At 39.7% G+C, this 12,721-nt stretch overlaps 1 protein-coding gene across 12 annotated transcripts in view; it reads left to right on the top strand.

Annotated features, from left to right (window-relative positions):
- CACNA1C (calcium voltage-gated channel subunit alpha1 C) overlaps positions 1-12,721 on the top strand; it is a 997,067-nt gene that overhangs the window by 963,859 nt on the left and 20,487 nt on the right. For all 12 annotated transcript variants that reach the window (XM_056800748.1, XM_056800749.1, XM_056800750.1 and 9 more), the window contains 4 exons: positions 4,138-4,239; positions 6,764-6,891; positions 7,798-7,932; positions 9,691-10,043. In XM_056800748.1, coding sequence (XP_056656726.1) covers positions 4,138-4,239; positions 6,764-6,891; positions 7,798-7,932; positions 9,691-10,043 — 718 coding nt within the window. The remainder of the gene's footprint in view (positions 1-4,137; positions 4,240-6,763; positions 6,892-7,797; positions 7,933-9,690; positions 10,044-12,721) is intronic.

Here is a 12,721-nt window from a genome sequence, read left to right as displayed (position 1 = left end):
ACTAATTTCCTTATAATATCACCCTGTGTGTCTAAATCAGATACCCATTTTGAGCTTATCTTGGTACATAGTGCGAGATGTTGGTTCTACGCAGTTTCTGCCAAAATACTTTCCAGTTCTTCCCAGTTTTTGTCAAGTAGTGAGTTTTTATACCAATAGCTGGAATCTTTACACTAGTTTACTATGTTCATTTACTTCTATATGTTGTGTACCTAATCTCTTCCACTGATCAACCTTTCTATTTCTTACCCAGTAACAAATTGTTTTGATAATTAACAGCTTTATAGAATAGTTTGAGATCTGGTATTGCTAAGCCCCCTTTCTATTTTTTTATTGATTCCCTTAATATTCTTGATTTTTTATTCCTCCAGATGATTTTTTTTCATTTTTCCTAGCTCTATAAAGTAATTCTTTAGTCATCTGATTGGTATGATACTAAATAAGTAAACTTATTTAGATAGTATTTCCATTTTTATTGCATTGATTCAGCCTACCCACGAGCAGTTAGTATTTCTTTCTTTACATTTTCTTTATTTGCACAAACATTTTATAATTGTATTCACATCATTTGTGTATCATGACAAGTAGGATCCCAGGTTTTTAAACTGTCGTTATCCTCTATAACTTATTCTCCCGGTTTCTACCCATTTAACTTTGTATCAATCCATACAAATCTGTGCTCATTTGTACATATACTATAAACAGTGTATCTTTGTGGAATGTCTTATAATTCCTCATTCACATTTACCTTTTTATGCTTCTCTTGAGGCCCATGTTTAAATGTCAGATTTTATGATTAGCTCTGATCTTTTTTATAAGTAATACTAGAAAGCCCTCTATTTTATTAAATATTCATTTTCCCCTGTAGGATTATACTCAATTTTTCTGAATAGGTTATTCTTGATTTTAATCCTAGATTCATTGCCCTCTGCAATATCACACTCCATGATTTCCATTCCTTTATAGTAGTGACTATTAAATTTTATATGATCCTGACTGTGGGTACATGGTACTTGTATTATTTCTTTCTGGCTACTTGCTGTATTTTCTCCTTGATCTAAGAGCTCTGGATTTTGGCAATAATATTCCTGGAAATTTTTATTTGGGGATTTCTTTCAAGAAATATCTAGTGGATTCTTTCGATTTCAAGTTTGCCCTCTGGTTCTAAGAGATCTGGGCAATTTTCTTTTGAGATTTCTTGAAATATATCTAGTCTCTTTTTTTGTTCATACTTTCAGGTAGTCCAGTAGTCCTTAAATTATCTCTCTTTGGCCTATTTTCTAAGTCATTTATTTTTCCTATGAGTTATTCCACATTTCTTCCATTTTTTAGTAACATTTGTTATATTATTTCTTGATGACTTCTGAAATCATTAGCTTCCATTTAACCAATTTTAATTTTCTTCAGTAAGGTATATATTATTTTTACCAAGCAATTAATCCTTTTTTTATATAATTTTATTTGGTATCTTTTCTCTTCCTCAACTCTTTTTTGTCATTTTAATTTTTTTTTTTTTGCTTTTTAAAAAATTCTTTAACTCTTGTAGGAATCCTTGTTGGGTTTGTATTCCATCTGCATTTTTCTTTTCTTTGAGGCTTTGCTTAGATGTTTGTCTTTTCCTATGTTTGTGTCAAGCTTTTTTGTCACCACAGTAGATTTTTATGGTCAAGTTCTTTGTTTGCTCATTCTTCCAGTCTATTTTTTGACAATGGGCTTTATGTTAGTGTTGGGCTTTGCTCACTTTTGGAGAAGATATCTGGCCTGAGTTTCTATCTTTTTATGTCCTTCTGCTGCTTTTACCAATCAGTCTGGGGATCTGCAAGTTTTTTGGAGCTTCCAAAGTGGTGTGATCCAAAGAAAGGTCTGTTCATTGACTTCCTATTCTGAGCTCTATAAGATTTTGACCCATATTTAGAAATGTTGGGTTGGATATTGTTATATTTTGATAGATTGCTACAGGACTCAGTCACTGTTAGCCAAATAGGAAGTTCATTCCACTGCAGACTTATGTATGGACCTAAAAGGTTAGAATTGAGCCCCTGCTTTGCTCTTAGGCTTAGAGCTAAGTTTTTGAAACTTACTCCTTACTCCATACTGAGTGAGAACCTGGCTTGCTTGGGACCATTCCTCTTTTCCCTGGAATAGTGACCTGCATCTGGGAAATGGGCACCAGAATTGCCATATGGCATTCATTCCTGCTATCAGCACCATTTAGAGGACCCCTGGCATCTCTTTATTCCCCAGCCATCTCAGCCTCCTAACTGTGCCTGGGAATGTCCCCTATGGCTAGCCCCTACCCCAGTGTCCAAAACCCTCGCTCTCTGGTTTCCTAAACTATCCTAGGCTAGAAAAAAACAACTCACTGACATTTTCTTAGTTTTCCCAATCAGAATTTGGTCTGGCATATTTTCTAGGTTATAGCAAAGAGGGGGTGCTAAGTGAGATAGGTAAAAATACATCCTCTCTCTCAGTCATCTTAACTTTGTCCCCTATATGTGTTTCCTCACTTGATGGGATATAAACTCTGTGAGGATAGTGACTACTTAATTTTTGTCTTTTTATCACCAGAACACAATACATTATATGTTAATAATTCTTAATTGACTATATGACTTTGAATAAGCCTCTTAACATCTCTGAGCCTCAGTTTCCTCATTTGTCATATTGGGGTAATTAACTTCCACAGCCTATATATCCCAGGGTTGGTTGAAATGGCTGTACTATGGAGGTAATAATATACATTATTACTACTATTATTAGATAATGTCATCTTCCCACAGAGAAGATCTTTAGGCTCTCTCAGACACAAAAATACTACACATGGAACATCTACTTCTAGTTTGCAGAAAAATGAGTACTAATGGTCCACTGGGATCTAAAAAGAATCCACAGCATTTCTCCCATTATAAGTTGAGCAAACTCCAGTTTACCTTCTAGGGAAATATGGTCCTAAAAATTAGCTCCCTCCATTTTTGTTTTGAGAGTCAGTATAATGAATACCATTTATTGCTCTCCCATTTGGATTCTTCACCAGAGCCAATACATATTCAGTAAGTGCCTACTATGTGTCAGGCACAAAAGGAAGAGACAAAAGACAGTCTCTGCTTTCAAGAGTTCATAATCTACCAGTGGAGACAACATGTAAACAACTATATACAAATAAGCTATATTAGGATAAACTGGAAATAATTAACAGTGAAAACACTAGTATGAAGGGGGATCCAGAAAGGTTTCTTATAGGAGGTAGGGTTTTAACTGGGAGCCTAGACCTGGATATGAGGAGGAAAAGGCATGAGGGACAGCCAGTGAAAATATCCTGAGTCAGGAGATGGAGTATTTGGTACAAGGAACAGTAAAGAGATCAGTCACTGGATCACAGAAGATATCGCGTGAATAACCATTGTCAAGGCTACCTATAGTTCTTACCATCTAGGACAGCAAACAGCAATCTCTTTACTCATAAGTGCAACCTACAGAGCTAATAAGTCATATCATTGAGTTACCCTGATTGGCCTTGAGGTTGGGGGTGGGGGTTAAGGAAAATAAATGAAGAAGTAGAAATAATATAATTCAAATAGGGCTTTAAAGTTTACAAATTATTTCTTTAAAAAATTCATTTGAGATAGATATTTAGTAATATCTTCATGTCTCAGATGGAAATAGACAGGGAAAGTGACTTAGAATCACAGAGCTAGTGTTGAAGCTAGGACTCAAACTTGGTCTTCTGCCTCTAAGATCAGTGTTTTTCCCCCTCTGAAATATTATACCCCTTAAAGGAAAAGTAGTAGTAGTCGTAGTCGTAGTAGTAGTCATAGTCGTAGTAGTAGTAGTAGTAGTAGTAACAGTAGTAGTAGTAGTAGTAGTAGTAGTAGTAGTAGTGTCAGTGGTAATAGTAGTGGTTGCAGTGGTAGTGGTAGTGGTAGTTGTGTGTGTTTATGTCTGTGTGTATTGGTGGATGAAAATTGTGGGGGAAAAAGAAGAGAAAGGAAAAGAAAGAGATGTATGTGTGACATGTTAGAATGCTACTAGAGGTATTTTCAATGAAAACCGGTGGCCACCATTCCATGGGTTGACTCTATGATTTAGGCTGGCCTTCCCCTATGTCCAACAATGTTTTATTGATCCTTCTTCTTTCAGGGAATCTGGAACAAGCCAATGAAGAATTGCGAGCAATTATCAAAAAAATCTGGAAACGAACAAGCATGAAGCTACTAGACCAAGTGGTACCCCCAGCAGGTGGTGAGTTCTCTCCTGAAAGCCCCCACATTCTCCCTTCCTAGGCTGCAGGGATTTTTCTTCCTAGGTACCCATTTTTCTGTGGTGTTCCTGGAGCCCCAAGAAGAAAGTGCTTAAATGGTTGGTCTTGAATCCAATGGACATGGGGAATCATAAGGGAAGGGAAGTGTCTCCAGATCCTTTTTGAAGGGCTTGAAAGTCCTCTCAAAAAGACCAAAATAGGGGGCAGCTGGTTATCTCAGTGGATTGAGAGCTAGGCCTAGAGGCAGTCCATACACAGTATTGACTCCAAGACGAAAGGTAAGGGTTTAAAAAAAAATTTTTTTTTTAAGACCAAAATAATGCACCTCTGTGGAGCAGTCCAAGCAAATTTCCTTGATACCAAGATGCTAGGCAGAGGGAACAAGCTGAACTCTAATAAAAGCTCAGAAAGTAACTACTCTCCCATTGAAAATTGGACAAACTTCTGGTAATCTTCTAGGGAAGCATGACCCTGAAAAAATAAGCTCCTTCAATTATTATTTTGGCCAGAATACTTCATTTATACTGCATTTATCCTAGACTAACCTGGGCAGAATTCTGAATGGCTTCCTTTTGGGGGGAGTGAGAATTGTGTTCCCTTGAGACTGTAGCAGATCAAAGATACCATCACTTCAGTATCTGAGTTTTGCTTGTAGGAAAGTAGGGAAGCAAGAAAGATCATCCAGACCTGACCAGATTTAGCCTGAAAACTACTCCTTTGCCCAGTCTCTTGGGGTGGGGGTGGGGAGACAGAGCTTACTTAAGGAAGGAAAGCTGCCTGAGTTTTTCTTTTAGGAGCTGGGGGGGGGGGTGCATATAGGAATGTAAGAATAGGAAAATAGGAACAATAGGAAATAGTTCCATTGTATCTGATCTTAGGTGTGTAGGGACTTGATTCGTTTATCCAAGAAGAATTTATCAAATGCCTATCATGTGCCAAGCACATCTAGATACTGGAGATATGAAAACAAAATTTAAACAGCCCCTGCCCTTAAGGTGATTACATCTAGTAGGGGAAACAGCAAGTATGCAAACATATTAATACAAACCATAGACAAATAAATACACAATAATTTCCGATGGAAAGGGCACTAATAGCTGGGAGGATCTGACTATGGCTTTCCATAAGAAGGCAGCTAGCCTTAGTCTCTCTTCTGAATTCCAACCCCGTATCACCAACTAGAGATTTCAAACTAGATATCCCATAGGCATCTCATCTCATCATGTTGAGACACGTCCAAAACAAAATGAATTCCCCAGCACTACCACCATCTCCCCCAAATCCTTCCCTGTTTCTAAATTCCTTGTTTTTGTTGATGGCAACATTATTCTTCTGGGTGCTCTGGTTTGCAACCTCAGAATCATTCATCTCTTCCCTCTCCCTCACATCTCATATCTATCTATCTAATCAGTCAAAAAAGTCTTTATCCACAATATGTCACATTTGTCTTCTTTCCATTCAGTCAGGCACCACCCTAAGTCAGGCTCTCTTCTTCCACAAGGACTATTGCAACAATCACCCAATTATTCTTCTAGCCTTCAGTCCCTCACATTGCCTGTCTTCCACACAGCCAGCAAAGTGGAAGACCAAAAGCATAAATCTGTACTAATCACTCTGCTTCTTAAGAAGCTCAGTGGATTCCCTATTGGCCAAGAATAAAATAAAAACTCCCCTGTTTGACATCTAAAACCTTCCACAACATGGTTCCAGTCTACTTTAGTAAGCTTAATGGTTATTATTCCCCTTTACACAGTCTCAGCTAATCTGCCCTATTTATTGTTCTATTTATATTTCATCTCTCCTCTCCAAGCCTTTGCATAATCTGTCCTGCAGATCAAAAATATATTTCTTCCCTGTGCAATTCCTTAGATTCCTTCCAGGTTCAGTTCAAGTGCTATTTCCTATATTATATATGTGCGTGTGTATGTATATATATTTGTATATATTATATATGTATTCTAAGTATATGTACATAAACATGCATGTGCAATATATGTACATGTGTGTTTATGTTACATATATAGCAGTATTCACTTATTTGTGTCACCACCATTTCACTTTTGTCTTTGTATTCCCAGCACCTAGCACAGAGTCTATATATAACAGGTGTGTTAAAGTGTGTATTGATTGAAATAAGGCTGCTGATAACTTTGGAAGATGTTGTTTCCATTTAATGGTAGGAAAATTCATGCTTTCCAGTTAGAAAATAGAATCTAAGCTCAGAAGAGGGAGAAGAGGCAGCCAGTTCTAGGCTTCTGTTTTTCCCTTCCTTTTATTCCCTTCTTGAACACCCCAAAGTGTTTCCTTGGGCTACTCACTTACCTTCCATGGGCTTCAATTTTATCATATTTAAAATGAGGGATTTATACTGAGGTCCCTTTCAGCTATCTAGGAGTTCTAGAACGTAATGAGAATTCTTAAGGAATTATTGATGGAAAATATCTTTGCTTGTTACACTAACTTTGTTTCCTCTCTTCATCCCCTGGCACTATATAACATTCTAAGATGATGAGGTGACCGTTGGGAAGTTTTATGCTACCTTCCTGATCCAAGAGTATTTCCGAAAATTTAAGAAACGCAAAGAGCAAGGGCTAGTGGGCAAGCCCTCCCAAAGGAATGCACTGTCACTTCAGGTGAGAAGCTAGAGCTTTTTATGTGTCAAAGGCCTCTTCGGCAGTCTGGGGAGAAAAGCCTATGGACGCCTACCCTGAATAATGTAGGGATTTTTTCATTTATAATTGAAGGAAATGCTAACTTTTAGATAGAGGCTAATAAAAATTAAAATGAGATTTTATCTCCCATTCCAGTTCATGGACTCTTGAAATCTAACCATGGATCCCAAGTGGGATTCCAAAGTTAAGAGCCTCTGTGCCTAAGGAAAGAATCTACACACCCATTAGATTTGGTCTCTTCCTCATCTTCACTCTTCTTACTTATTAAAAATAATCCTGTTGTCTGTGGGTTGAAGGTCACCCTACAGAGGAAAGCCATCAAAGGTTTCCAAAGCCTCTGAAAGCTTCCCTTTAATCTACAAATCCTCTTAAAGTTTACATGCCTCCCTACTCTCACCCTCTGAATGCACTGGAAGGAACCATATTCATCCCAGGATGTGGGATCTCCCAACGTTGAAATGGCTATGCCCATGTCACTTTTAGAGACACTTCACTATACACTATAAGGAACTGTCAATAGCTAGCCTAAGCCAGACTTGGGGAAAGAGGGCTTTCTCTCCTCCACGTGTCTTCTGGTTGTGTAGTTGTACTAGAGTCCAGAGCAGATCATTTAATCTCAGTGAAGCACCTACACTATACTAGGTGCTTAGATTTCAATGTGATCAGTGATAAAAGAAAAGATACAAATAGATAAAGCCCTCTACAAACAAGTACCCTCAAATCACCTGCTGAACAGAGAAGTAGCAGATTGGGTTTGGTCAAGTGTGGGGCCCAGGTAATGGGGAGCCCCCTGGTTTGATGTAACTTGGATGTGGGAGGCTGTGACATGGAGGAAGGGGGTTCCCACACAATTTTACTGTATTTTAGGCTGGTCTTCGTACACTGCATGACATTGGACCAGAGATTCGACGGGCCATTTCTGGAGACCTGACAGCTGAGGAGGAGTTGGACAAGGCTATGAAGGAAGCTGTTTCTGCTGCCTCTGAAGATGACATCTTTAGGGTAGGTGGATGCCTGACCCTCCAGCACAGATCTCTAATACACAATTTTTTTTTAAATCAAGAAAAGTAATCAACTATGTAAGCCTAAGAAGCTATGTGTTGCTATCTTGTCATTCTGCTTGCCACCCTTTTCTTCATCTATTCCACCCACCTTCTGCTCCCTCTCTGACACCAATACATACTGGAAACACTCTGCATTTATCAGAAACTAGAGTGGTGGGAGGGAGGGGGAGGAAAGAATCAAATCCTGGATTGGGAGGCATGTACCCTACACAGGGGATGGTTTTCTTCCTCTGCATGTGGAGGTAGATTTTTCAAATGGGAATCTCTAGAGCAGAGAAGAGTTCTCTGAATATATTTGAGTCAGGGCTCATTCCCAACAACTTCAGTCTTGGAGCTAGGGTAAGAACTAGAATATAGAGGAAGACCTTCTTCATTTTAAGTAGGATATTGTTTCATCACCATCATCTTCCCATCTCCCTTCTTTCTCTTTCCTTCCCCCAACTCTCATAGGCTCACAAATAGATCTATACATTTTAATCTCTAAGGGACCTTCAATTATACATTTTATACAATTATACATTTTAGCTCTAAGGACAATCAATACCTCCTCTTACACATTAAGAAAATGAGGTCCAGAAAATTTAAGTGAATTGTCCATGGTCACCCAGGCAATAAGCAACAAAGTGGGGTTTCAAACCCAGATATTTTGAGTCCAGATTCCATGTTCTATGTACTATGTGCCACAATGTTCTCTTGCCCCAGTTCCCTTCCTTCCCTTTTCTTTTCAATCAAAAGCAAGTTGAATTAGGGTTAAAGATCTCTGTGGAAGACCATACTAGCAAGACTTCCTATAATTTCACTACCTTTAGAATACACCAAATTTTAAAAGCCCTCCTATCAAGGCTCTTGTACATCCTGGTATCTGAAAGGCAACTTTCAAAGACTTATGCATAGCCATTCACTCATCCAACCAGGGTAATCAGTCAACAGACAACCAGGCACTATGCAAAGTTCCAGGGATTCAAAGACAAAAATGAGATAATACCTGCCTTCAAGACGTTTATATTTCACCAAGATAAGAAAAGATTACTGGAAAAGAATATTGGCTGAATTGCTCTAACTCTCTGAAGAAGGACAGATTGTATCTGAACAATGTGACCTCACAGATTGTTAGTCTTTATTTTCAGGATTATTCTTCTTCAGGATAATTCATAGCCATGTGAGTCTATTGGTTTTCCTCCTCTTGAAATCTAGCTTGGAAGGGAAAACCTGTACTCCACATCACTTGGTTCAGGGTCCAACCAAGAACCTGATTGATATTCAGGCATACCATCTGGAAATACTTTTTAAATCCAGGTCTGAAACTCCTCTTCATCTTTAGAGGTTTTCTTTTTTAAATCCTTAAACAACTTTTTTAATTATTGGGACGTTAACCTCTAACTTCTGTCACTTTAATTTTGTGATAACAATATGTTATTTCACAAAGGGTAGGTTCCTCCTGCTCTTAAGTGATCACGTTAGTCGATCTTTTAGCCATTAAACATTTATTTAACACTGACTATATGCCAAGCACTATACTAGGTGATAAGGTCATGTTCCTATGTAGTATTTCAGCTTCTACCACATGCAACCCCAGAAGCGGCTGTTGGGGACAAAACTTTGCTGTTCCTGGGATTCTGACTGAGGATTATTTCTCCGAAGATGGGGGAGGAGACAGCTGAGGGAACATTATCTTCCTACCCTGTCTTGCTTACAGAGGGCCGGTGGCCTGTTTGGCAATCATGTCAGCTACTACCAAAGCGATGGTCGAAGCTCCTTCCCCCAGACCTTCACCACCCAGCGCCCACTGCATATCAACAAGGCGGGTAACAGCCAAGGTGACACGGAGTCGCCATCCCATGAGAAACTGGTGGATTCCACATTCACTCCCAGCAGCTACTCATCCTCTGGTTCCAATGCCAACATCAACAACGCCAACAACACTGCCCTGGGCCGCTTCCCCTGTCCCACCGGTTACCCCAGTACGGTCAGCACAGTGGAGGGCCATGGGACCCCCTTATCCCCTGCCATCCGGGTGCACGAGACAGCATGGAAGCTCAGCTCCAGGAGGTAAGCCAGGTGAACAGATCTGGGTTTGAAGTATGTCGGGCCCAGGCAAGATGGCCTGGTGGGAACTTAGCTAAGAAAGTGAGGGGAGGAGTGGGGTAAAGGAGAGAGAGAGAGAGAGAGAGAGAGAGAGAGACAGAGACAGAGACAGAGACAGACAGACAGACAGACAGAGACAGAGACAGAGACAGAGACAGAGACAGACAGACAGACAGACAGACAGAGACAGAGACAGAGACAGAGACAGAGACAGAGACAGAGACAGAGACAGAGACAGAGACAGAGACAAAGAGAAAATTCACCCCCTCAGTCTTCCCATTTTCTCTTAGGCTTATAGTGTACCTGATGGTATTCTGGGATGTCATGAAGAAGATAGACACCATACTGACCTCATACTGGACTTGAAGAATAGTTATTTCACATGGCAGTCATTCTTAGAGCAGTAAAACCTCCTCACTATAATTTTCCATAATGCCAAGCTACTGGACAGAGTCTTAAGTGGCTTTCCACTCCCAAGCTGCCCTCTAACTAACCCCAGGCTGGCATCCTATACAGCTATTTAAAAAAAAATTTTTTTTAAGACTTCCTGTGCAAATACCTGAAAATTGTTAAATATGCAAAATTGTGAATTAGTGCCTCCAAAAAAGGGGGAAGCCCTTTCTATTTCTGGCCTTCCTTCTGTCATGGTGATCCCCACTCCTGTCCTTCATCAAAACTTGCACTCCTCAGGATCTCTTATCGGGACTTTATATTTCCCTATGTTACTTCTCCCAGAACAATTGGTATTTTAGCCTGATTACTAGTTGTGAATTTAAGGACTTTGGTCTTATATGACAAGACTTGCCCTACTCAAATGGTCTCAGCTGTGTTGTCTTCTTCCCTGACTTGGTCTTAGCTACCCACTTCTTCTCCCTTCTGCTCCCTAACGGCACTAGGATGTATTGTTGTAGAATGCTACAAGGACTGATGTCCTTGGAACTATAGCCAGGACCTGGCAAGGTCAGAATAGGCCAACTTTGTGGCCCCTAAGGAAAGAAGGAAGGAAAAAAGTGATCTCGTGCACACGCACACACATGCACACACACACAAGCATGTCATTTTTATTTTATATTCTTTCAGGGTGAGACAGTCTACAGATGTTAGGCTCCACAAACTCCCAGATAATTTTCAGGCACCAGGTCTCTTCTGCTGCCTTCACTGCTTTCTGTTCCAGAGGGAAATGAATGGAAGAGCTACAAATTATCCTGCAGGTCTACCAGAGGAGAGCCCTGTCTTAGGAGAGAAAGTCTTACACTGCTTCCATCCAAAGCAAGCTTTCTCGCTTTCTCTTACCTGCTGTTTAATCCAGTCCGGGAAATAGTCATGCAATCACATGGCCTGGAATCTATAACCATGTTTCATACACACACACAGTTGTTTTTGTTTTTGTTTTAAGGCTATAATCCTTTAATCTTTGTGGAGGATCAACTGCCTGGTTGATTTTTGTTGCCTGTAGGCTTATCTAAGGACAAAAAACAAAAGGTGATATAAATACAGAGCCAGAGAGATCTGATTTCAAGTTTCCCTGCCCCCACCCCCCACCCCCACCCAAAAACATACATACATACTGTCTTTGTGAACTTGGGCAAGTCACAGCCTCTTGGGACTGTAGGTAATACTATAAGACTGGAAGACAAAAGGCATTTCTTCATTGGACAGTTCCCCCACATCAATTTAATTGCAGGTCCACTCCCCATCCTATTTAAAAAGGGATCTAATTGGTGCCCTTGTAAGACAGCAAAAAGCAAAATAAGTAAACAAATAAATGAATGAATGAATGAATGAATGAATGAATGAATGAATGAATGAATGAATGAATGAATGAATGAATGAAACCACAGAGATGATACTACCAATGTTAGGTTGACCTTTGATGGAGGATTTATGGGAAAACATGGACAAGGATGGCACAGCTATTTCCTCAAATCATCTCCCACACCTGGAACACATTCCTCCCCATCTCTGTCAAAATCCTTCTTTTCAGGACAGCTAGGTATAGACAGAGTGCCAGGTCTGGAATCAAGAGGACTTGGGTTCAAATCTGGCCTCAAATACTTCCTAGCTGTGTGACCCTGGGCAAGTCACTTAATCCCAACTGCCTAACCCTTACAGCTCTTCTGCCTTGGAATCGGTACTTAATATTGATTCTAAGACATAAGGTAAGGGTTTAAATTTTTTAAATCCTTTTCTCTCTTCAAAAACCACCTCAGATGCCACCTCTGCTATGATGCATACATACACAAGACATACACACACACACACACACACACACACACACACACACACACACACACACACAGAATGAAAGCATTCTCTATCCTCCTATAATCCTTTGTCTTTGTCTCTTTTCTGCCTCCATCACATTCTACTCTGTGTCATACCATCTGTGTACATTCCAGGTCTCCTTAAGAGTTTAGGGTGTTATGCTGTGGTAAGTATATATTTCTTAAAGTTAGGAGATCTGAAATGAATTCCCATAAAATGGTAGACAAACTACTTTATCTACCTGATTCACACAAACTTTGTTTGTAAACCTCAAATTCCTAGATGACTTCTTGTTATTAGACTATAAATTCTATGGAGAAAGGAAGGCCCAGATAATTTTCTTATTTGTATCCTTAGTGTCTAGCAGGATGCCTCAC

The sequence above is a fragment of the Monodelphis domestica genome, chromosome 5, assembly GCF_027887165.1.
Source record: "Monodelphis domestica isolate mMonDom1 chromosome 5, mMonDom1.pri, whole genome shotgun sequence".
Taxonomy (NCBI): Eukaryota; Metazoa; Chordata; class Mammalia; order Didelphimorphia; family Didelphidae; genus Monodelphis; species Monodelphis domestica.
This window is presented reverse-complemented; position numbering and strand designations above follow the sequence as displayed.